This window comes from Rhagoletis pomonella, unplaced genomic scaffold, assembly GCF_013731165.1.
Source record: "Rhagoletis pomonella isolate Grant_MI unplaced genomic scaffold, Rhpom_1.0 Rhpom_scaffold_02062, whole genome shotgun sequence".
NCBI lineage: Eukaryota > Metazoa > Arthropoda > Insecta > Diptera > Tephritidae > Rhagoletis > Rhagoletis pomonella.
This window is the reverse complement of record NW_023460616.1, coordinates 1,815-29,055: the sequence shown is the minus strand read 5'-3', so window position 1 is coordinate 29,055 and position 27,241 is coordinate 1,815. Positions and strand designations below refer to the sequence as shown.

At 36.4% G+C, this 27,241-nt stretch overlaps 1 protein-coding gene across 1 annotated transcript; it reads right to left on the bottom strand.

Moving 5' to 3' along the window:
* Positions 1-7,896: 7,896 nt before the first annotated feature.
* Positions 7,897-22,602, bottom strand: LOC118753035 (la-related protein Larp4B-like). Its single transcript, XM_036487882.1, has 11 exons — positions 21,723-22,602; positions 20,774-21,023; positions 19,731-19,871; positions 19,381-19,620; positions 18,685-19,300; positions 17,932-18,614; positions 16,500-17,127; positions 14,984-15,886; positions 13,305-14,348; positions 12,070-13,188; positions 7,897-10,530 (listed from the first exon to the last, which is right to left on the bottom strand). The coding sequence occupies exons 1-10, from the start codon at positions 22,583-22,585 to the stop codon at positions 12,974-12,976; spliced, it is 5,583 nt and encodes a 1,860-aa protein (XP_036343775.1). The 5' UTR covers positions 22,586-22,602; the 3' UTR covers positions 7,897-10,530; positions 12,070-12,973.
* Between the last annotated feature and the right edge of the window lie 4,639 nt (positions 22,603-27,241).

Below are 27,241 nucleotides of genomic sequence, written 5' to 3'. Positions count from 1 at the left end.
CGAGGGGGAGGGACCTACAGTTTTACGCCGACTCTGAAGGGCGATTGTATTTTTAAGAGAAGTTTTCATAGCAGAAATACTACACTCGGAGGTTTGCCATTGCCTGCCCAGGGGTGACCGCTATTAGAATATACGAGTAATTTTTCTGCATTAATTAGCCGCTGTAGAATGGTATGCTTTTACTATTTTGTTGTTCCATAGTATTTTTTCCAAATGGCGATAGGGACGACGAGTCGAGAGTCGGCACATACATAATATCTACTTTAATTAAAAAATTTTATTATTAGATATGCACTTATCTAATCTTATGATATTTGAGTCCAAAGCACATTATTTTCTTGATTAGACACACGAGTTTTTTTAAATCGCTCAAAATTATTCTTCTTTCCTTGATACAAGGGCTTGATTTGATAAAAAAAACACTGGAGTGTTGCACTCAATGACAGCATACATTTAGGCGCACTGCGAGAATTTCTATGGAAATACATTCAGAAACAGTTTTCAGTACAAATTTATTTAACGATATGTCAGGTAATCTGGCGGGCGTTGAGCCACGCATAGACCGGTAGGTCCTTAGCGTTGCCGGTAGGAGTTCGATTTAAGGCGCTAAAAAGTAGACATCCTAAAGTATAGTATATGTCAACGCTTTTTGCGAATTTCAATAGTAATTTCAGCTACTCTACTTTTGAGATGACTTCTAGCTTCTTAGTCGTGTTTTTGACAGTGTCCCACACACTGCTTACTGCAGTAATCCTTACTACTTACTTTAGTTTAGAGACATGAGCCACTCAACAGTAGTAATGGGTTTTATTTTTTGAATTTTGAATTGTATCGTTATTGCAGAGGACCATCGATATGTACATAATTTAAATTACAGTCTGGGTAGTTTGGATTTTTAATTGATTGGAAAGGAAGATTTCGACAACAACTCCCCAGCATTCTGTTATAGAAAATATAGGTATTACTTTTCTCGAATTTTTTTGCATAGACAAACATTTATCCTATTGAATTTTCTTCGAAAAAAAAATCTTTTGCAATGAAATTCCGGGTTGCATTTCCCTCATAATAGTTACCAAATCAAACTAATAAATATCTACATAAAAATTTTAAGACTATAAAAAAACAAGAAATGAGTTGCCTTTAAACTAGTAATATTACTCATTATTTTCAAAAATTAATTTCTGGCAGCCAAAAGTAACTAAATAGGGCATTTATTAACAAAAAGAATCAAAGTATCAAATCTTAAAATTTAGAAAAAAAAAATTATCAAAAATTTTAAAATTTTATCACAAAATGGCAACGCTGGTCATATGCATGGAGTCGGTATCGTTAACGATGTTTAACTCGTGATTAGTGTTAACCAGAGATGGTGAAAATGGCCCTTAGAATTGCGGATCGAAGTTGTTATCAGCCGTGACCTAATATTGAAGATGCTAGTGAGCTTGTCGTTATTTTAAAAACCTATAAAATAAACTCAGATTCTTTTAACAACTACTGAATAAGAATCTCCCTTTTCTCCGCTCACAGCCGATCTTCGAAGAATGTTTATGAAAAGAGAAAATCTAAACGAATTGTGGTTTTCTTAGACCACGTTACGTTTGCGTGTAAAGCATCGCAGTATTGATGAAACGCAGAGTTTTAATTAGCTTTACCAAATACCAAAAAAAACATCGGTCGATCGTCAAATATCGGACTTCGCAGTAAGCAACGTTTTATAGCCCAATTACATGCCTTCGGAATATGTAAATAGCTCATCACTTGGCCCGGCTTGACATTTCAAATTGGAGTCAGTTTGCAGAGAAGTGAAATGGCGGACTCAGCCAAAATTGCTTAGACGGTTACAGCACCAAACCAGAAGAAACCACTATTAACGATTTTTATGTGAAACAAGAGGAAAGTACAAATCGAAATTATACGCAATTCCCCTTAAAAATCCAAAAAAAAAATAGCTGAAAGTCTTAAATACAGCAGTGTGCACGAAATTAGCAGCGCAATGCATTTATAGCCAATTTAATTTCCATTTATTTAAGTTATTTTTTTTTTTTATAAAAATATAGCTATGTAATTCCAAAACCAAAATTATAGGAATCAGTTTCAAGCTTTCTGCAAAATTTATAAAAACTCAGCAAATCTCAACAAATTTTGCAAACAAATTTAAACTTTTTCAAGCAGAAATTTTAGAAAACTTTCGGATATGCTGTTTTATGGGCCGATTATGGACTGCAAAGGCAACCTCAAGTCAAGTGCTATAAAGTTGGAGAAAATAAAATTTTTAAGTACCAGCAAGCTGAAGAAACACTTGAAAAAAAAAGAAATTAATTATCTCAATCGAAATTTCCGCGGTAATCACAAAAATGCAGTTGCTGATATAGCAACTCCGATTCCAGTTGCCAACTGGAGTTCAGCACACGACCAGCAAAAAATCCAAAAGTTTAAGAGTATGAGTTATATGGGTTTCGTTGTACTAAAAGCTACATATATTTGGCTAAAAAAAATAAATTAAATCTAATAAAACAAAAATAAATGGTCAACGCGGTTTTGCAGCCACTGAAAACTTGCACTTTATTATACTAAACTTGCTACCAAAATGCATGCTCAAAAAATTAAAAAAAAAATCAGATTAAAAAGTTGAAATTTTAATGAAAATTTTTTAAATCTTTCTGGATTTGGCTCAAGCATGAACCATATTTTTATGGAAAAAATTAAAAAATCTTGCAAATATTTAACAAAAATCACCGTGAACTCTACTCTCCTCTGTATGTATAATAAATTATTACTTTTATTCCACACCCAAACGGTATATTTTTTGTAAATTCGAATCAATAAACCTGAGCTGCAGGTAAGCTCCGGGTTCATATGCTCCATTGCTCTCACAAGTAAAATGCCATACGTAAACTTGTCGCTTTTCCTCGCACAGCAGCAACCAACAATCCACCCAACGATAATAAATAATTGCAAACTAAAATATATAGTTGAGTTGGCAATCAACTTATGCAAACGCTTTATTAACTTAAATAACAACTGCAATAGTGTTAAAAATTATTATAAGCATTTTTCTCTTCTATATTTAAAAGCAAATTTTTCGTAATTCCTTTTTTTAACGTGAGTGTATGTGTGCGTGTAATTTTAATTGATCCCGCAAATCAAAGAAATAATCAAATAAAAATAACAAACATACATATGCACATATGTACATATGTAGGTACATTGAGGTTGAAAAAACAAAAAAAAAACAAAAACAAATGAATTTAAATTAAAAAAATACATCCGTCATATTTAAGGTAAATACAATACAAATACGATTTAGAAAAGTGTATTTAGGGTATTCATTTCTTTATACATACTATATGTATTTGTAAAATAAGCGCATCAACCAGACAAATTAACCACACATCTCCAACCACATAAAAACTATTAATTTAAATTTGCCTCTACGGGTCGGTCGTCTCATTTACTCTCCCTCTCCAGCAGCACACTCACTCATACGTACAGCCCGATTCAGCGCCTATTTCATTACATTTCAGCTGCTTAGCAGCACACTACTCACTATATTCCTTTTCAATTCGTTTGTATATCGACTAAATTTGTTCATTATTATTTGCTGTATACTGTGTATTTGACTTATGTACTTAATTAATTGTAGACTTTGCGTGAAGGTACGTTTAAAAAAGAAAATAAACCAAAAAAAGTACAGGGTACGGCAATTTAAGTGATACGAAATAAAAATGCCAAATTTTCGCTATTTATAAACGAACTTTGTTGAATTAAACACAAAGGGTTGACAAATAAATTTTCATCATTAGGGCCGAGAATTTTAATAATTTTTCTTGAGCTTTTTTTTTTTATATGGAGTTTTGAAAGTTCTTGAGATCTGCACACCACGCTTCAAACTCAAAAAGAATTGCAGCTGTTAACGATTATAATTGGACTCTCGAGTATTTCCCCAATTTCCAGCGATGAAGATTCCGATGTTATTTGTCGAACTAGACGAATGTTTACAGACAATAACATAAAAACAATTGCATTTCGGCTGAGATACAGAAATTGCAGATAATCAAAATAATTTATCTCAAATGGAGGCGTTCCCACGACAGTCGGGTCTACGTAACCGGAACGACCCAGATTTATATCTGGCCAAGGACTGTCACTCCAGCAACACTCCCCAAAAACTCTGGGGGATCTGTATGCTGTTACAACTACTACTACTACTACATCTCAAATGGAGAATAGGGAATATTTAAAAAAATTAAATTCAGTTTTGAAAAGAAATTAAGGTTTCATATTTTTAAGTGGCAACTACATCGATACACTATCATTACTGGAAATATCTAATTTTAAATTCTGTCCAGGCACATAAATGAATATGGAAAGGTCGTTTTCCGTCTGTTCAACGCTCTTAAACGATCAGCGCAGATCTATATTATTTGAGAATATCAATCAGTTTTTACTGACTAATCAGAATGTAGTACCACAGCGACAAGCTATTTCGATAGCTACATCAGTAATAATACACCACAACCACAGCTACATATTGTGGGCAGTTTAGAGCATTTAGATTAGTTTAACTTTTGACAGCTCTGGCTACATACCACAGCCTCACCATTGTGGTGTGCCAGTTAAGATAATTAATTTGACAAAGCTTTTCGCTTAACTCAACCAAATTCATTTATAAATAAAGAAAATATGACATTTTTATTAGGTAGCACTTAAATTCGTTGTACCCTGTAGCTGTGCTAAATTAACATTTTCATACAAACAACAATGCATTGAGGATGTGTTTTTTGTGTAAATATATGTATGGGCGAAGGGTCGCATTCACATTGGCGAATTAACTTTCGTTTCAGTACAAAAATCTAATGTAAACTGGCAAAGGAGCTGGAACTCGTCACTATGAAAACGGTCCTAAGGATGTCTGTGTATGTGTGAGTGTGCAATTTTTGTCGGTGTTTAGCGCTAGTAATTCAAATAGACAAACATTACTATTTTTGTTTGTTGCCTTTTTATGTACTATGCGAATATGCGTGTATGTTTTATTATGTATGCAAGCACATAATTTTCGTACATACATATGTATGTATTAAATTTGATTTTTAGTTCTGTAGATTTTTATAATCTATGTATGTAGTATGTATTATACATAAGATACACATATATATATATATATATCAAGTTCTTATGCATACACATAGTTATATTTTATAAGTATAGATATATGTATATGTATGTATGCATGTTTGTTGTATAAGTTTTTGTGTATATACTATGCTTAGGCAAATTAGTCAACTTATCGTATAGTACCACAAATACAATTTAACTTATGCAACTAGAAAATAGTTTATGTATACATATTTATATTTAATACAAATTTAATTTCAGTTTACAGTTGTAAATTAATTACTACACACATACATGTATACATATATGTATGCATGCATGTATGTATGGATTTAGCTTAGGCTGGGAAAACATCGTCATCATTATCATCAGCAAAACCTCATTTGTGATCTAGCACAAAACACACACACACACACACACACCACAGAGATGAATTTATGTATGTGCATATACTATGTATGTATGTATGTAAGTATGCAGTTCGTCAATACCTACCAACTAACAACTACCTACCTATTTACAATTCCTAATTCTGATTTTTGTATTTCTTTAGTTTATAACAAAAATTTCATGGTTAATTGTCATTTCAATTTCGATGCATAAAATCAAACTTGCATAAACTATATAGATGTATGTATGTACATATTTTTGTATACACATACACTTCGGGGTTTTATTAATCTATGATATACATACATGAATAGTTTATCCTTTCGTTACTTCTAAAATGGCACATACATACACACATAGGCGTATGTACATACAATTGTGTGAGAAAATAAAATATAATTGATATGACTATGCATGCCTTGTACGGTGTTAAAAACTAATTAAGGTATATTTTTCAACCTTCCCAACCTCTTTAAAAAAACAACAACAACAACAATTACTACCTCGCATGAATATACAACGATCGTCACCTGAAATGCAAAACGACGTAACAACATCGTAACTGAAATGGAAAAAGTCGTGACTAATATTTTTTATTTTTTTTTCATAAAATGATGTGGGAGTTTTATTTCGATGAAATCCATCATATCTAAATAAAAAACTGAATTTTGAATTTTTTACTAGTTACGACTTTTTGTATTTCAGCGACGATGTTTGTAACGTCTTTTTGCATTTCAGGTGACGATATGTAGTATGTATAGATTTGTTCAAGTGCGCAAAGTCGGCAGTAAAAATTTTTCACGCACTGCACCCCCAAATATCCTCTCTTTCACATGTATTTAGCCTACAGCGAAAAGCCGAAACAGTAAGTAAACTTTCTAGTAGATCAATTGGCAGAATCCGACTAGTTCATTTAACTGGTATGAGGTGGCCTATCTGTTCGACAGTTTCCAACACGTTGCCACAACAGTCGGGTCTACGTAAGCGGAACGATCCTGATTCATATCTGGCCAAAGGCTGTCACTCCAGCATCATTCCCCAAAAACTGTTTGGGGAATTTGTATGCTATTAAAAAAAAAAAAACAATTTCGAAGAAAAAATCCGTTATGCGGTTTGCGACATCTGCCTTGAAATGTCCATTAAAATGTAAACCGAAAATGCAAGTAAATGAGTTAAAACTTTAAACTTCGTATTCAGATGGCGAAAGAAATCTTATGAAAACGAGAAACGGTGACGAACTGAAAAACTTAAATAAAAAATTAATTTATATGTATTTCTAGTAAAAATATTGTATGGAGCAAAAATCTTTCACGTCCGTTATCCCAGTTTAATTCCAAAATTAAACCCACAACGAATTGCTTCTAAATAAGGATGAAATGGTTGTAATAGTCCTGTGCTCCAAGCGCACTAATTTTTTTTTATAAGTGACTTCAGTTTTCGTATGATTTATTTAATTCTAAAGTCGTACGAATGTCACGTCCGACATTATAGAAAAACCCATACACAAATTTAAGAGTACCGTTAATTTCGCCATGATCCAATGATCGGATCTAAAGCAAATTACCTTTAGGAAACTACCTCTCCGATCAAAATCGGTTCACGTTGTCTAAAGTTATGCGCTAAAGTACATACAAAAATATTCCAACGAACTGATAACCTCCTCCTTGTTTTGATGTACATACATTTGCAAGAAAACAATTAAAAATAAATAAATAAATAAATGAAATTATTGATTAAAGAAAAACTGCTTTTGAAATAAACGGATCGCTCGAAGTTCGCGTCGACGCTTGCTCGGTCGCTCATTACGACCATAATTGCAAATTTATTTCCTCAACTGGTGATGAATTGGCTTGTCAACTGGCATGGCGATACTAGTATATATCTACTGGTTGGGCATCGCCACATTACAATACCAGTTGCTAGAAATGAAAAAAAAGAATGATTGCGAAGTAGTTGAGCCGCAAAGAAACCTAGTAGCTTTCTAGTAGCCAACTAGTAGAGCTTTGCCTGCTGGGTATGTAAGTATACGTTGAACGACGTTATTAATGCGAAAAGCTGGTTTTAATTGATGAATAAAAAAAAACTACATATAATCTACCCGGACTTGCAACAAATTGTGTTTTTTTTTTTAATAACGATATATAATAAATATTTAAATTCAGTATTCTAAAACTAAAATTTTAACATCTTAACATTAATAACTAATCAGGGAGTAAACATGAAATGAAATTCGTTTATTGTATGATTTCATTAAATTTCGAAAAAAGAAATAATAAACAAAAATAGCCAAACTTAAAAAAAACGCAAATAATAAACATTTTCGAATTTCTTTTAAAAGCAAGTGAGTTAATTAATAAAACTAATATACCTAGCCATTAAACATCTAAATCGAAATTCATATATTTATGCATTTATTTGCTCACTTAATTGCGACAACAGCTTTATAATGAAATTTAATAAAAAATAAAATTTATAAATAATCTAAATAGCGATGGAAATTAATTGAATTTCAAGTCGAAATCATATGATTTTACGTACGTAACTTCTCAAATAACATTTTTTTTAATGCCAACTGCAGCAACGCGCTGCCGAAAAAAATCCAAGAGCTGTTCGTATGAGATTTCAAATAAAATTAAACTTTAAGAACAAGGTTGTTTTAAATATACAACTTAACTGCAATTAGCTGTATAAATTAAATGAAAAGTACGCAGCATTGAAATTTCTTAAAAAAAAATGTTTTTTCTTAGATTCTAGTTTTGTATGAGAAATATTTACAAAGAAATGTTTAAAAAAGCGGCACCCTTTTGTAGAACCGATTAAGTAACCCAAGATTTTGATATTAATACAGCTTAGATTTAAAATTTGATCTAATTGAAAAATGAAAACACATTTTTTTTGTTTTGATTAAATTAATAAGCTAAGGTTGCGTTTGTATGCAAACGACGCTAGAAGTTAAGCGAATTTTGTGCGCCTTTAATCGCATGAAAACAAAATTTATTTTGCTTGAAATTGATAGCGTATCTTCAGTGTCCAATTGAAGATTTTTGAAGTAATTCGAATTTCTTCGTCAATGAAATTCACTGTTCAAGAGACATTGCGAAATAAATTTTTTATATATGTATGAACATATACAAGTAATATGGAGCTTGAAAGATCTTATACAGCTACTTAGATATGTTTTTTAAGTAATAAAGTTTTAAAATTTAAGCTTGAAAAAGAAAAAAAAAAAAGTTGTTTACTTTGACCACATCGTTGAGTGAACGAAGTGTTCAGAAGCATCCAAAAAGGAAGTGAATAAGTATCAAATAGCATCCTTAAAAAGTGTCATACAATTTTCTCACTACTTTTTAGCCAATTGCTTCAATTCTTTTTTTATGTCGTTCATTCGCACATTCTGTTATGGCACATTCGATTATTAATTTTTTACATAGTTAGTTTTTCGTTCTATTATGAATTCATGTTATAATTTGTTAATAATTAATTACCTACAAGACTACAACATCTTATTATATTTATATACATATTTACGCTTTAACTCGGTTATATATGTACATTTGGAATTTGGAAGGCGCGAAACGAGTTATGCTAAACTAAAAATATAATAACAATATGATACGTAAATACAAGTATAATAAACGCTGTTAAGGATAAATTTCTTAAAAAAAAATCGCTTTTAAATTTAGTCCTACCCCCTATCACCTTGTGAACCAGTTCAATAACTACTGTAAAACGAAGCCTTAACAGCCATGTTTTTTTTTTCTCTTTAATAAAAATGCTTAGGCATCGAAATGTTTTATTGATATATAAAATCCTGAAGCATGTGCAAAACAAGCGCTGACAATTTTTAGTATCGTCGACGTTTGTTGCTTACAAAAAAAAATAACGAAATTTTAAATAGCCTTTTATACAAAAAACTCGATTTTGATTTTTGCTCATCCTTTTCAGGATGCTATAGAGTTGGTTTTTTGTGTCGCAAATAATAAAACTTAATCACGATTTCATTATACGACAGCGAAAAATTCAATTTCCCTAACTCAAGTTCATTTACTATTCCTAATTATTTTTTTTGGTTTAGATTGGTTTTCCATTTTCAAAATAGTTTTAAAACTAATTCTATTAATTGTTGATCTAGAACAACGAATTTGCAATGAGTTCGAAGGCAAAATAATATAATATATCTCTTCCTACTCCAAACGTTACAGACTTCGTATATTATGGCCTTTGATATTATTCCCTATTTTGTGTACGTTTTTTATTCACATTAACACTTTCTTCTCACGCGCATATAAAAAAACAAAATTAAAGGGCAACTCTTTCACTCCAATATACGTATCTACGTCAATGTGATTATTAACGTTTCTGCCTGTAGTATTATAATATTCACTGTAATGTGCCTAACTACGATTTTAGTATGTATGTATATAATATCGTTTTTGTGGTTTTTTTTCTCGCTCCCATTTAATATGTAACACATGTGTATAACTCTTTATAAAATCCTACATACATAGTTGCTCGAAGTGTGTGTGTGTTGTGTGTTTGCATCACTCATATATCTATATATGTATGTAGATCCAATAACGTCTTTAGTTATAATTATTAGTGATCAATATGTAGACAATGTATACATACATGTACATATGTATGTATATGTACATTACGTATAAATGTTCTACATATGTACATACATATGTATTTGTATGTGAACAATAATATTTTAATAATAATTATTATTATTATTATTGACAAAGTTAATTTCTCTATATACAACAATTATGCACTTTGCAAAGCGTCGTGCTTGTCTCACGTTTTGTTTTGCCTTTTTAACATTTTGACATTTCGTTTATCAATTGCTTAAAAACTAAGGATAGGTTGTGATATATATATATATTTTTATGTATGTATACATATGTATGTATGTATAAATATTTTATCAATAGTAGTAATAAGAATAATTTCTGACTGGTCCTTTTTATATATACATTCCCCGCGTATTGTATACGGGTCGTCTTTCTATAACCAAAACAGCTGAAAGTAGGAAGAAAAGAATTTGTTAACATCAGATTTTTTTATACACATTCAGCTGTAAATTTGTACAAGCTTCACTTAAGTGTACAATGACTGGAAAGTGGCGGTTAACATCTAACTCAATTCAGTGAAAATAAATGATTATCGGATTTTCTTCAGGGGTTAACCAAAATCTTCATCTAACTTTCAACTTGAAAAAGTTTATAAAAAGGTAAAAAAAAAAGTTTGACTTATCAAGGATATGATATAAGGATTTTCTTCATTATCCATGCGAAGTAAAACTAAATTTTTCAAACATGCGTGGATTGACTGCTGAGGCGCCAACTGCGGCGCACTAGAACTAACCAACTAATGCTTTAAATGAATATTTAAAGCAAACCTTGAGAAGTCGCCTAACTCAGCGTAGTTCGACTTTCGTCCTCTTCTTTAATGCGCTAGTCCGTTAGCTAAATAATTCAGAAAGCTACAGCAGATATTTTAGCAAGTTTGCAAGGCTGCAAGTACGCAAACTGGTTCTACTAAATAAATTGGTACTAGTAGGGCTGGGACTATGCGTATATCCGGATATACGTACGGAAATTATATTTTGTTAACCGGATATCCGGTTGATATCCTTCATTTGTTTATTCGGATATTCCGATTTTTTAATGTTACTTCTTAAGTTAGCCTTTTTTTTAATCTTGTCTAAAATTTCGAAATTTTAGTTATTAATTTTTTTTGATTTTAAGTTTTTTTAGTTTAAGTAATACCAGGGTAAGTTCAGTAAGTTTAGTTTTTAGCCTCAAGTGCACTTGTGCAGAAGGTATATTAAACGGTTGTTTGTAAAAGACTAAAATAATCGAGACACGATATAGACACATACTTCAAACTAAAATGTACAGACTGAAACCAGAACTCGGTTTAGAAATGTCTATGTTCGTCCTTTCGTTTATTATTATAATATATTGGCGCTTACACAATATGTTAGCATTTGGCCGAGCTTCTCTTCCGATTTGTGGTGTGCGCCCTGATGTTGTCACACTATTGTTCCAGTAAAAAGTGAAATATTTCAACAAAATTTGGTACTCCTACTTATTGGGGCTTAGGACGGATGGTATTCGGCCCTTTGCTGACGATATCGCCATGGTAAGCCATTTTACTGATGCGCCGAAATCGAATATGAAAGATGCGATATTTAACCTCTACCAAATTTCTAGTCCAGCTAAGCAAATATAATTGAATATTTTAATTGGGACAGTAGCCATGCTTTCATAAGTGCCATTTAATGGCTATGTTTACCCTCTAACTCCTCAATAGATGGCTCTTTATTGTCTCTTTTTGCGGAAAACGGCAAACAAAATACCGAAACACCCGAGAAATAACGTGCCAAATAATACCAAAATAATATTTACCAGAATGTCTCACAAATCCGTAGTTTAGGGGGTTACGGATAAAAATGTTTTTCGTAAAATTTCACTGTAAGTCACCTTACAAAAGATAGTAATATCCATGAATAAAAATATGACATCTCTAGATACTCTATAAATGCGTTCCACTTACCATATTTCTGTTTATTGTTGTTCTACAACATTTGTTTTTTGTATCCTTATTGCAGTTTTTTTTTTTTTGCGAAAAAATATCATACAAACTAACTGTATGTAGTAGATTAGTAGATTTGCTGCAGCAGTAAATCTTGCGGATTGTAGTATTTCGAAGTAGCTTACGTTCGTAATTTTCGTATTTCTATATAGCCGTACTAACTATTTGTAACTATGTATAACTATGCACACGCGCTTAATTACATTGTGGTTATTATAGCAGTGTGTTCAAGTGAATCCACTTAAAGCAGCAGCCGTAGTAGTAGTAGTAGTAGTAGTAGTAGTATGCATTAATGGTAGATGTAGTAGTCATAGTACGATAATTGAGAGCAAACCCACCAAATGGAATCCAACAACATTAAGCAGCTTTGACAACTTTCACAATTCATATTGGGGCGGCGAACGTCGCCTTGTGTGCATATATAAAGGTTAGCGCTACGTTCGCTACACACACAAAAACTACTGGCACTTGCTTGGCACATGCTACGTTCGGTTTTTTCGTTGGTTTTTGGTCAACACCACTTATGGATATATATTTGAATTTTTTAATTCTTATATTTAAATTCTTTTATACCGCAGCAGAGCAGCACAATGCTTGATTTGGTTATACCATTCGTTTCTGCGCGCATAGTTATTGCAGCACACGCACACACACACACACCATGTGCTTCTTTTCTTTTGCTCCAATTTCCCAATAAGTCCTTTAGCGTGCATCATCTACTTATGTTCTACTTGTGTAGTCTTATATTTTGTTTTAAGTGAGTATCGTGTGTGTGTGTAAGCTATGCTGTGTGTTATGTTTTCGTGTGAAATGCTGTTTCTAAGCAAACTATCTCCGTTTATTTCGATCGCAACCTAACTGACGATTAATTTCGGCCAGACTTCCGCCCACTACTGCTACTTTCGGCAGTATCGTGTCGTTCGCGCACATTCTTTTCTTTGCCGTCGATGCCGCGATTGCGTGCACCCGTTGTAACAGCCGTTGTAGTTATACCACTGTTACTGACTGCACCACTACTACTAAATCCACTGCTACCGCTATTGTTACTGCCTGTGCTTTGACGATTTTCACGAAAACCATCTGAAATTAAAACAAATTAATAATTACATTACTTGTAACAAATTTATAAATATTATATACATTCACATTTTCACCAGCAGATATTCGTTATCAATTTTGTTAAATACTGAACTTGCCTTTATCTTTGGAAATATCAGTGCGTAATGTAACTACATTACTGCCACTATCGTTCACAGCACCGGAATTATTGCCGCCACCACTACTGGCGCCAACATTTCCACCAGCGCCAACTATGGTGGCTCCACTTAACATCGATTGACTTAATACATTCGTTATGCCACGCGATTGCTTATCCATCAGCACTGATGCGGTTGCTGCTGATGGAGAGCCGCTAATCGACTTATCGCTTTGTTTTTCAGCATATTGCGATGCAGCTGCAATCGCTGTTGCAGGCAGCGCTGTCGCTGTCGCAGATGCCGCCGCCGCCACCGCTACCACACCAGCTGTACTGACTGGTCCAGACGCAGCGATATTACTATTCACAGTCTCAATTTTGTTTATACTCAAGGTTGCCACCGAAGATTCGTTTTTATTGGGCACAGCCACTGGTGATGCTTGACCTGAAACCGATGTCTCTTTGTTGTTGCCGCCTTCGACGATGGCGCGTTCCTTGTGATGTTGAGCGACTTGCGCATAGCTCAATCGTGAGCTGTTGCTATTCGCCGCCGCAGCAGCAGCAGCAGCATTTACCATTGGTATGACGGTCTGTGCTGCGACAATATTTTCTATGGAAGCTGAATTCGTAGATGTTGAAGCATTCTTATGCTTAGTAGCATCTTTTGGCGTCGCCTTTTTGGCGAGTAAATCAGCAACTGCTGGCGGTTTCTTGTGATTGCTTAGACTACATTCGGCGAAATTTGTGGTCATTGTGGCCACGCTGCATGTTACGGCCGGTGTACCACTGTTATTGGCGGCGCCGCTGCTGCCACTACTTAGTGCACCAGCTGTAGACAATGTCGTTGATAACACAGTGTTAGTGTTTTTCATCAAACCAACTGAAGAAATTTGGCTTACGCTGCCACTGCTGTTGCCGCTGCTTCGGTGATTAATTTGATGATGCTGTTCGTTGTCGCTGGTAGCATGCTGTTGTTGCTTACATCCTACTTCTTGTGTTGACGCAAACAGTTCCTCAGTCTTGTTGGTTGGTTTCTCACCAGAGACTGAAAATTTACTTTATGTTAGTAGAATTTAAAGATTAATTATATAAAAAGATATACATTCACTGTCAATACGTCCGTGGTATTCAACTACAAATTTGTATTCGCATGAAATAGTAGCTTATGTCGAAAGGCTGGTTTTGGTATAATGCGGCATTCGCATCATACGATTACGAATGACTCACTGGCGCCGAGCCGTTGAAGAACTTTTGGCAAATAAACGTGCAAGAAATAGTTCCGTTACTAGCAAGTCAATATTCTTATTAAGTCTCATCAAAAAATTCCTTGTCGTTTAAAGAATAAAGGGAATGCCGCATTATACTAAAGCTAGACGAAAAAAAAAACTGTGAATGAATGCTATAGCATTCTCGGCCGCTGGGTTCTAAGATGATGGAAAAGACTCTACATTTCAAAAGCTCATTTTCTGCGGCAGCGTTGATCAACGCCATGCAGCATGTCCCAGTAAAAGTTTTTTTTTTTAAATAAAAATACAAAAAGTATTCAAATCCCGAAATCTGGCTTACATAGAGCGAAGCTATCTATTAGTTAAGAGAAAAATTTTAGTTGCAAGCGGAATATTCTAGTTGTGAAAGTCGTTTTCTTCGTGAATGTTATCATCGTTAGTATGTATATCTCACCAGTATTACTGTCGTATGACGCGTTACTGCCAATCAGACTATAGGCGTTGTTGTTTTTGTTGTTATTGGGTTGTGTTGGACACTTTATCACAGTGTTGTTGGATGAGGAGGCAGAGGTGGTGTAGTTGTTATTCGAATTCGAATTTTGCTTATTCATCGTCGCAGACTTATTGTTGTTCGACTTCATTGCGGCTGCAGTATTTTGTTCATCTACAGCGTAAGCACCTTCTGTGGTAGTAGTGGTGTTATTCATATTGTTTATGGACGCTGTTGAGGTGGGACTTGAACCAGCAATACCGGCCACATTAATACCTACATTACGCGGCTGAAAATTTAGTTGCTGTTTATTATTATGGGCGGAATCTTTGCGGGATTTGCTCTTATTATTGCCACCAGTGACACTAGCACCGCCACCACCAGAGCGCACCACATCTGCCAAACGATTTTCATTGGTCCAGCCAGCGCTGGCGCTAATGCTGGTGCTGTGGTGGTTACTGCCACTGCTGCTGCTGCCGCCGCCGCCGCCGCCGCCACCACCGGCATTTGCTGTTACGCCAGTTACCGTCGTCGAGGAACTATTAGATTGCTGTAAGGCATTAGAATGGCTTGAGCACTGATTAGGTTGTTGTAGTTGTTGCTGCTGCTGCAAATAGCCGGAGCTTGTCTTTTGCAGCTGCACATCATTATTTCCACTTACACTACCATCATTGCCGCCGCCGCCGCCGCCGCCGCTGCCGCTGCTACTAAAAGACTGCTGCTGCTGCGACTGTTGGTGGTGTGGTGTCAAATTGGCAGTTTGCTTGTTGCCAGAAGACGAAGCGCTGTTGCTATTATTGCCACTATTGTTTGTCGGAATCGCACCAGAGGACGCTAACGAAGAAGATGCTGTGGACGATGAGGTTGCTGTTTGTATTTGAAACGTACAAAGAGACAAAAACAAAAACGTTTTACTTTTCAAGCAAATATGGTTTGGTTTGCTTCTTGGCCTATTATTGTAATCTTTTAATGTTTTTTTGAGCCTATGCTGACGGTAAATTAAACAATTTGATGTCTTATATTCCTTTTTTTTATTATTGTCGATTGATTTAATCTCAAGGCATCTTCCGAAAATCTTCGCTTTGCCTGGTCGAAGTCTGGCGCACACTAAGGAAGTGAAAGTTCGCCCGCCAAATTTGTGTATTACGTTCCGATTTAATAGCTATACTCATTGGAAATACCATATGGGACTGATCTCGATATTGTCTTAATCATAATCCTAATCTCAGTCTCAATAGCAAACTTAATTTTAATCTTAACTCTAAAGAGCTCGTAGCACCTGTCGATAATTTTTTTTTTAATAGAGAAGAAGCAAGAAATGGATGCACTTCGATTGCATCCCAAGTTTCACTTTTTTCGACACGATTTTTTAATTCACTACCATCTCCAAAGAAATTTCGGTTCAAACAAAAAAAAAAAGAGTCGAATGACAATCATTTTCTGCTTAATATTCCAGCAAAGGTGCAGGAAAATAACAAACCTGGCAGTGGTGGAAATGCAGCCGCTTCTAGATCGAATTGTGGTGGTTGTGGCGGCGGCGCATGCTGCTGTTGCTGTTGCTGACCGTGATGTCCGTGGCCTCCACTGCGATCATTGCTGCGGTCGCTTATGCCATGTCCACCACTTGATCCACCACCACTTAACCCACCTCCACCACTACCACCACCACCTCCCACTTCGTGGCGATGATGGTGGTAATGATGCGTTGAGCCTGTGTGGTGCGAAGCCGAATGATGGTGATGATGTGGTTGTGTTGTACCGCCGCCACTATGATGGTGATGATGTGATGCGCCCGAATGCTGCGAGTGGTGACCCATGCCACCACCACTATTGTAGTGCGGATTGTAATTGTTGCCTTTGTAGCCACCTCGATGTTCTTCACGATGCGTATTATAGCCACCAGTGCCGCCACCATGATGACCACTCTCACCGCGTTGACTATGGTGTCCACCGGCACCACCGCCGCCACTCGTCTGTGTTGAAAGTATATTGGTATTATTATTTGATAACGAAAGCGATGTGGCTGAGTTGGACGATTGTTGTTGTTGCTGTTGTTGTTGCTGTGATTGATGATGTGACGATGAGCTACCACCAATGTACGATTGCTGCTGCGAAGTAGAGGATTGAATGAATATTTTTGCTTTTTGCGTATTCACATTGTTTGTTGTGCTTGTTATTATTGATGATGTTGTTGTTGTACCAAAATTATTATTATGATTATTGTTAGTAGCATTAGCATTAGTAGAAGTAGAAGTTTTAGTGGTAGTATTAGTAGTAGTATTGGTGGTGGTAGTAGAAGAGGCAGAATTGTTATTGCTAAATTTATTATTATTATATTGGTTGTGGTGGAAGCTGTTGTGGAAGCTATTAGACATTATTTGGGCTTGATTTGATTGGCTATGCTGCTGACTTTGGTGCTGGTTTTGGCCATAATGCTTATGTTGGTTTTGGCTATGACTTTGATTCAGTTCATTTTTCGCATACGAATTGCGGTTTGGACTTGGATTCGGACTCTGATTCGAATTTGTGCTCAGATTCTGATTGAGATTTGCAATTACATTTAAATTTAAGTTCATAGTATGGCTTGAATTCGCCGTGCTGTAGCTATCGATGGCAGTGATGACAGTGGTGGTGGTGGTGGTGGTGATGGTGGGGTTGCTAGTAAATGACTGCAAGCCGCCGCCATGCTGCCCTCCGCCTTCGCCACCGCCAACTCCTCCTGCTGCTCCTCCTCCTCCTCCTCCTCCTGAAGTTTCATTCCCGCTCGCATTATCTACGCATCCAATGTTGCCACCATTGCCTACATCGAATTCTACACCCATGTCACTTCCACCAACTCCAACTCCACCACCCACCCCAACAACATTGTGCACGAAAGTGCTATAAGGCGTATAAAATGTCGTTATACTGACCCCACCGCTTACTCCGCCGCCACCGCCGCCACCAAGTCTAGTGTTTGGCGAGTAAGTCATAACGCTACCGTCGTCGTCACGTCTCCGACGTCGATGTCGCGGCTGCGTCCAATGCATGGGCGGCTCCTTCCCCACCACACCAACTCCAACAGAGGACGACGTCGCCAGCGACGACGTTGAACTAGACAAGTTACTTCTATTGTGCTGTTGCTGTTGTTGATGGGGATGTGCAGATTGTTGCGAATGCTGCAACATATCACCGCCAGCACCGATAACTAATACACCACCATCATCTTGCAGCTCGGCAACATGCTGGCCATGCAAATGCTGCTGCACTTGCTGTTGTTGCTGCTGCTGGTGCTGTTGATGGTGTGTTTGGTGATGATGTTGCTGTTGCACCGACACTGTCGGTGTACCATGTGAATAGGAAGAATGTTGTATTGTTCCCGTTGCAGCGGCCCCTACCGCTGCTGTTGAGGAAGGCATTTGGTAGTGAGTTTGTTGTAAATGTGTGCCACCAGCAACAGCATTCGCTTGTTGCTGTTGTTGGGACTGCAGCTGTATTGACGACGTATGATGATGAGACGACGCAGTGCCTGTTTGTGTTTGTGTGCTGTAGTGTATGTGCGAGGACATACTACCGCCACCGTAAGACTTATCCATTGACGATTTTGATATACCACCTGAAAAGTTGATAGAGCGTAAGAAATGTTTTAAAGTCCAATAGATTTCGGGAGCATTAAGAGAACTTACCTGCACTACTTTTCATACTGTTGTAATGTCTTGTGGAACTAGTGTTTTGAGGCTGCTGCTGTGATTGTTGTGGCTGTTGTTGCTGCTGTTGCTGCGCTTGACTTGAAGTCGCTTGCTGCTGTTGCATTTGAAGCTGAGGTTGCTGTGTCAGTGGCTGCTGCGGTTGCTGCTGCTGCTGTTGTTGATGTGGATCAATTATGGTTGGTACAACGCTTACTAAACTGCCAACGACATTGCCCAGCGTTGCAATCATACCAGGCAATTGCTGACTTTGTTGTTGTTGCATTTGTTGTTGCGTATTGTTACTACGCAACTTGCTGCGTCCACCACCACCAGCGCTGTTAGTGTTACTACGATGGCTATTGTAGCGTCCACCACCGCTTTGTCCCTTTGAAGTGGTTGTCAATGGAGCAGCGGTTTGCGGGGGCGCAGATGTCGCATAAGCGGCTGGCACAGTCGCTTGCGGTGCTAAGCCATTAGCGGCGAACACATTTCCTATCTCATAAAAATTTTGACCGTGTGCTGTGGTAGCGGCTGCTGCTACAGCGGCAGCAGCCGCCGGTGGCCATGGTGTAGTGGCGACAAGACTTGGGTAAAACTGCTGCTGCTGGAATGGCTAAAGGAATGACGTTAAAAATGTGAGGATACACATAGTAAAATTGGTACTCAAGATACTAAATAAAGCAAAGCACTTACAAAAAGATGTACTGGCGTATTATAAGGTACAGACGCCTGCGTCATTGCTGCTCCATTAGCTGCGTATACAAATCGTTGTGGTGCTGCGCTGTATGCAACTGCAGTTGCTGCAGCGTTCGGATCATACACCGCAGCTGGGGGAGAGGTCAGACGGAAGCCATTCTTTAAGGCTGGCACCGGTGCAATTGGCAGCCGGTTAATGAAAGGTTTCGCCTTCATTCTAGCCATAATGGGCTTACCCTACAAAAAAAAAAACATTAATTCTTAAATAGTTGCTAGGTATGAACCCTGTAGGAGTAATTTGTATAATTCACAGTTATAAAATGCATGTATTTGCTGTTTTCGCTTACCTGGAACTCTTTAACGTCTTCCCTCAAGTACTTGAAAGCCTTTTGGGCATCTTCATCAGACTCAAACGTAATGTACCATGAATTATTGCCCGCAAATTCGCATGATATTACGCGTGGACAATTTTCATTATTAAAAATATTCTGAAACAAAATGCAATAGTGTTTATCAACTTTTTTTTATTTAGGGAAAATATACTCATTGGTTACCATTACGACTTTTTTATAGTTTTCAAAATCATTTATCCATATACAGCTCAATGATTAATACATGTACAATTCTTACAATATAATATAAATATTCATGAAAATTTTTAATCTGATTATTTTCTTTTTTATTCTTTTTTAAGTACGCAGTTTTATAGCCCATCAAATTTTATTATAATAAAAATAGGTAGGACTTACCGTTGATTTTGGACATTTTTTCATGTATTTTTTTCCATACAAAAAATTTTCGAAAATAGATATAGAAAAAACGCGAATTTGTTGCATTGTGATATATTTTCGGTGCCAATACTTTTTACCATGAGTGTACATGTATCTACACGCGTCAAAAGCTGGTAAAAATTGCGTTGATTTTTGTATGGAAGAAAATAATAAAGGCAGTGTCACACGATTGGTACATTGGTACAGATTTGTTCATTTTTTATATGGGCTACAATATAAAAAAATTAGGACAATTTTTTTTTTTTTTTTGTAGTCACACGGTTGGTACAATACAACTTCTATTGATAAATTTTAGCATTTTGTTGTTCGTGATTGGGACAAAGCAAATGATTTGTGCATTCACACGATTGGGATACGATTTGCACCAAATCTTGGGCAAAAGCCCAATTGTGTGACACTGCCTTAACACCGCCAGCAATTTTCCAAAGTTTTGCAGAAAGTTTAGATCTTTTATTTTTATGTTTTTTTTGTATAATAAGAACTATAGTCTCATAAAAAAATTGCGAAAAGAAATGAGGATAAAAAACTTTGCATACATTGCGAAAAATTCGGTGTCTGGCACTGTATGTACTTATAGGATATATTTCGTGTGTGTTTACCTTAACTTCCTCCACTGGAGTTTTATCGGATATTTCTCTCAATATAATTACGCAACGTTTGTGATTTGGGCGAACACGTAATCCTTCCTCATCTACTTGCACATTTGGCGATTCTCTTAGCACTTCAGTAATCAGTTTAATATCCTTTGTGAGCTTCTTGACAAGATTGAAATTGGCCACAGTGATTATGGGAACATATTGGTCGGCGTCCATTTGTGTCAAAAGGTATGTGTCGTTTGCTAAATTTTCTCTGTAGTAAAAAGAAAAATGTGTTTCGACATTTCATTTAAGAAGTTTATATTTTAATGTGATCTCAAACCGATGCTATACGCTATCGTATTTGATGCGATACGATATTGTATTTGCTGCGATAACGCTAAAAAGCAAAGGCTATCAAACTGTTACGATACGATACACAGTGGTACGACCTAATCACGATGCGGGGTGACAAAATGAGATTGTTACATATCTCTCGTTGTGTCGCAGAGGCTAAGTTAGTCGATACAAAACATATAAAAACTGTTATAGATATGTATATTGCATATAAACGCTCTGAGGACGAACTGATTTAGGCATCTGCACTTAATGAAAAAATGGGGCAGTTACGTACATACATACATACTTCGTACATACATATACATATATTAAAAAGTTGAAAAATTTTAGAAAAAAAATGCTAGCCAGATGCAATTCTACAATGGAAAAGCCATTCATATCTTGCGATGAATTGTGGCTGCTGATAGAGTTTTTAAACGCATCGTATCGCACCGGTATACCACGTCTGTTTCGAGCCCTTCCATATACCATAATGATTCGTAGTGATCGCATATCGTAAATTTTCGTATCGCACCGGTGGTATCGCATCTATTTGAGGTCATCTTTAATATATGTACACATGTATATATGGACATTATGAACAAAGTATGGTTTTTCAATATGAAATATTTACCTAGAAAAATAGTATTCCAATTGGGTTGAGAGCATCTGTTTAAGCTGTTCCAGCGGTATGCCAGAACTGTCAACTGTATTTGCCGAATTGCTACCGGTTATAATCGTTTGTTGTTGTTGTTGTTGATGTTGTGAATGTGTTTGATGATGCTGTTGTGCTACCACCTGTTGGTGCTGATGTGGGCCATTACCTACAACCACATGATGTTGCGTGTGCGATTGATGAGCTCCCACTGATGTGGGCGTTCCCGTCATTGATGCATCAACAGCTATTAAATTCGTTCCTGTCGTCATACCAGCAGACAATTCATCCTGCTGGCCATAGCAGACGGCACTGCCGTCCTGTGCAATTGTGCCATTCATTACGGCGGCTGCGTACTCGGCGCTATCAATCGTTGTGACCGTGGTGCCCCCAGTAGCAACTTGAGCCACCGCTTGTGGCTGATGAGCGTATTGTAAGTGTGCGGTTTGATGCGCGGCAGTTGGCACCGTTTGTAATGTGGCAGCAGCAGTGGGTGTTTGCTGTGTATGTGGAGCTACTGCGGCAGCGGCTGCAGCAGCGGCGACAGCTGCACTATGTGTATGTGTATGCGCGTGTGGATGACTATGTGGTATCAACTGTTGGTGCTGGTGTTGATGTTGATGTTGTGAAGGTGGTGGTGGGGCGGCCACTTGCAACGCTTGCGGATGCGGCGGTTGTTGAGCTGTGGTCGCTATCAATGGGATGTGTGTTGCTGCTGGAGCTGCCAATTGTGTTGTCGGTCCGTACAGATTTGTTGTGGCTAGCATTGCCGTTTCAACGGGTACGTGAGCGTATAGTGCGTTTGCAACAGGTGGTTGTAACTTCACTGCATCTCCATTCATATAGACATAACCGCCTGCTAAAAAGTTACAAAAAAAATAAAACAACAAATTCATATAAATGGAATGAAGATATGGAGGGTTTTGTGTTTTTATAGCTTTTATGCATTTTAGTACATAAATGAGCGAAGGATCGTTTTGGGTTACGTGACTTTGGAGTTAAATAGTACATAATTTGACATAATATTGTTTGTATTAATAGTTTTCAATATTTTAGTATCGACAAAAATTGAAATAAATTAATATCAGTTTTTATGTTTATTTTTGGAAATGTAATGCAATTGCAATTTATTTTGTTATTGTGGTAGGTAGAAACTTTTAAAATAAAAGGTACTATTCAAAATTATAACTAAGCCTTTTGTTGCACACTATTTTTAGATAACATTATAACTGTAGAATTTTAACGATATATCTCTGGTTACAAATCACGGATTTGGCGTTTATTTATATGGAAGGTGAATGGTCCACAAACGACTTCATGAAAAAAATGCAGTGCGCATATTTAGTGTGCGCAATTTTTTGCGAAAGTGTCTGGCCACATAGTCATATCTATGGCAATGGTATATGTACAAATACAAATGATTGTAGTCATATGAAGGAAAATAAAAGTGCTAATATTCAATGCAGCAAGATGTCATGCAAAAATAACACGCTAAATCATATACAAATGCGCACACTTAAAGAAGGAGCAATGGCAACAAAACGAAAAAGAATACAAAATTAGTTTAGAAGAATACACCCAATAGGCGTACAAGGGAAGCAGTGCGCACAAGAGTAAGATATCGCGACTTAAGTTGTGCTATGGAATGTGGAATGGAAAAACCATGAAGACGTGTGAATGAGACCTAAAACTTTTTAATCGTAAACAGCGGCCGGATGATGGAGCTGCAGAAGCTATGTATACGCCAAATTAAAAACTCCTCGAACTTTAAAAAATCCGAACCGACTTAGCGTTCATTAACTGCCACACCTCAACAAAATCGTCAGCTTTGCTTGTTGTCAAAAAATGCTTATACCCATGCAAGATGTATGAAGCATACCGAAATAACGCGGTATCGACGCTGAGCAGTTGGAAAATCCGATTTTGAAAGGGTTTAAAAAGTGAATTTGGCTGCAGAAAATGGCGAAACTGTCATTTTTGTATTTCACATAAATAGAGCTATGGTAATTGTTGGTGTTATTTCTGCGTTGACGTAGCGTTGCTGCTTTTGTTTAAGAATTAATACTTCGGCAGTAAGGCAAATTTTTGTTGTTTGATAGTAGACGGAACGACCCAGATTTGTATCTGGCCAAGGACTGTAACTCCAGCAATATTAGGGTGTTTGGGCAAATTGTATGCTGTTACAGTAACAATACCTGCCCGTCTCTGCTTGAGAGGCTGCAGTTCAATGTTCCGAGTCGGACGTCCATCGCACATTGCTTCAAAACTGGAATTTACTGTTCATAATACGCTGGAGCCCATAAAATTTGCAAGGGACTAGTTGAGCCCAATTTTTGAATTTTTTTTTGTTATATTAAATTTTTAGTGAGAAGAGCAGAAAAAGTAGCAATTTGAAGAAAATCGATATCTACCTACGTACCTACTAAGATGTTATTCACAAAGTTGTATGTCCTCTGGACATATACTCAAAAGTCGGCCGGTTAGTATTTGGGTAGTAAAATGATGTAGATATGTTTTTTTTTTTTTTTTTTTAACCAAAAAAGGAAAGATGTAAATAAATTTATTGCAAAATAATATGGAAAATATTAATTTCATAACGGTTTACAAATTGTATCGGACGAAATGGCAAATCTGATGTTTTATTGTTGTCAGACACTATACATAAAACATATGAATGCAGCTAGATGATGAAGTGAATATAAAATAGAAAACTTCTTTGTCTTTGCAAAAAATCATTAATGCCTCAACGACTAAGATAGTGAACTTTAGATTCGTGAAATGTTGGCAGGCAATACAAACCCCATAGGTATTCCATTTTGTGCGATACTTGCAAACTTCAGATCGGCAAACACTTTTTCGTATTGGCTTTACCGTTGCTGCCTGTTGACCTTATATACGCACGCACTTACGCACTAAACGTACGTATAAGTGCGCGCTTTTTATTTAAAAATTTAGATATATTCACTATATTGTTTATATTCCCATTCAAAACAACTCGTTGTATTTTTTATTTTAATTAATTATAATTGCCGCTTTTGAAACTCGGCTTCACAATTCATCGCCGAGTTTGACAATTGACAGCCACCGCCTTCGTCGTGCTATCGGTGTCCAAGTTTTCCGTCTTCCGTTTCCTCTTATTTCTTACTTTAACCTTTTCCGCTTGATCTATTGAAATTTATTGTAGACGTCGCCGTACAACGCCTCTGCCGGTGCTATAGCAGTCAAAACGCTGCCAGCGCAAACGCAAGCGTTTTTACTGCGTCGACTGAGTGACTTAATTCTACTTCTCTTTTATTCAATCGCCTTTTCTCTTCTTTCGGCCTTTCCTTTCAATTTATCGCTTTTTCCTACTTTTATCGTATTTTCCCTACGTAGTCTCTTTCGTCGTGTTCCTTTTTCTCGTCAACGTATTGCAGATTTTCGACGTAGTGCGTTGCTTCCAATTTTTCTTCTATTCATGTTACTTTAACTAATTATTATTTTTATTTTTGTTCATTTTTCCACAAAATGCACTTTAGCCAAAAGCACGCAATGCAAAAAGTCGAATGCGATCAAATATTGAGCAGTAACCCTATAAGTATTTTCATTTTTCTTTCTTGCAAAATTTCTTTTTTCTTCTCTACATAGCCTTGCTGTGATGTAGCTGGCTACCAATTTTTTTCACTTCACCAATTCAGATTTCAATCAATTTGCCCATACGTTTTTTTCGCATAGATTTACAACACCAAATATCTATCGTTTTATTATATTTTTATTTCTGTTCACTTCGACAACAATTCCACGCGATTTTCAAGTGAAATATTTTATTTATTTCTGCCACAAATTAGTGAATAAAATTTTTTGACATATCATTAAATAAGTCAGTCGCCGTTTAACTTTCGCCCCGTTTCAATACACACATATTCCCACAAGTACGGAACGGCCAAACAGCGAACAAAAGGCAGATTTGCAAATTTTGAAATACATTGAAAATGAAACGAATTAGTATTGCCAATGCAGGCTTTTGAAAAACATGTGCACATAACACGCAGGGTTGTATGGTAAGAACTCCACACCCACACGTTAAAGTGAAGTTAAACGTGGCAATGTAAGCACTTTTTGCCAATTTGCATAAATCACTTTTGAAAATAAAAATTGCAATGGTAAATGCACAAGAAATTACGCAAATCGCTTTCGAGAAATTATTTAAACTTGTGCTGCACTATCAATTTTAATTTTTGCTGCAAGTGCTGTCAAACCAAGCGAGGTTTGCCGTGTGAATTTTCTTTTTGATGCAGAAATGTTCCTAGAGCATCTAGATGCAATAATGTCGCTTACGTTATTTTGGCGGTTAGGGCTCGATATATAAAAAAGTACTTATAATTAATTTATTCTCGTTATATGAACTATTTAAATAAAGCATTAAATACTTTGTGGCTGTTTTGTACTTATCTGTTAACATTCACCGTGTAAACAGACAAAAAGTAGGGTCGGTTATTTCAATGTTCGGATATAAAACTGCTCTCGAAAATCACCTTACATGCTTTAGGAAATGCTAGTGGTTGAAAGACTTCTCAAAAGGACTTGCACTTGCTACGTCTAAGGACTACTTATGGCCTGTATGCAGCTCTCAAGAAAACGGTCAAGAAAAAATTGCCATTATTTTGACCTTTCTGATACTTCACAGCCTGTTGCCTCACTCTTTCCTCAACAATTAATGGAACGGGCATATATTTCTGTGTTCGTATGGAAAAGTAGCTTATGTCGAAAGGCTGACTTTAATATAAATCGGCATTTGCAGTATACGATTGCGAATGACTCGCTGGCGCTGAGCCGTTGAACAACTTTTAGCAAATAAACGTGCAAGAAATAGTTCCGATACTAGCAAGTCAATATTCTTATTAAGTCTCATCAAAAAATTTCTTGTCGTTCAAAGAATAAAGGAATGCCGCATTATACTAAAGCCAACCTTTCGACATAAGCTACTTTTCCATACGAACACAGATTTATTTATTTTAGTTGTGTTCCTGCAGCAGTACGAATAGCAAGAATTTACAGGATTTTACAGGAAGCTGTTCCCGCACGACACCTTAGGTATAAGGTTTATTAAGGACGAAAACAGCTGTTCCTGTAAATCCTGCAAAACCTTCGGCCCTAATAGAACCTTGAAGACGCCTTATAAACAGCTTAGTGAGAATAGAAAATGGATGTAATTTAAGATCACATACACATATGTAGGTACATACATACATATGAAGGTATGTCAATATGTATGTACATATTACGCAGCATCAATGGGCTCCCTGCAGGGAAAGCAACTAGTTGTAAAGCAAAATACTACCAGTTTGCTTTGCAGCCCAACTAGTTCACCTTCAATCCTTTTTCAATGTTAGCGTACTAGTAACATGCTAGTTAATGAACTGGTATTTTTGCTGACTGGTTTGGCAGACTGTGAAGCATTCTATGCGTACAGTAGCGGAAAAATTAATAGGTTTGGTTACTTTTGTCTTTTTAATTTT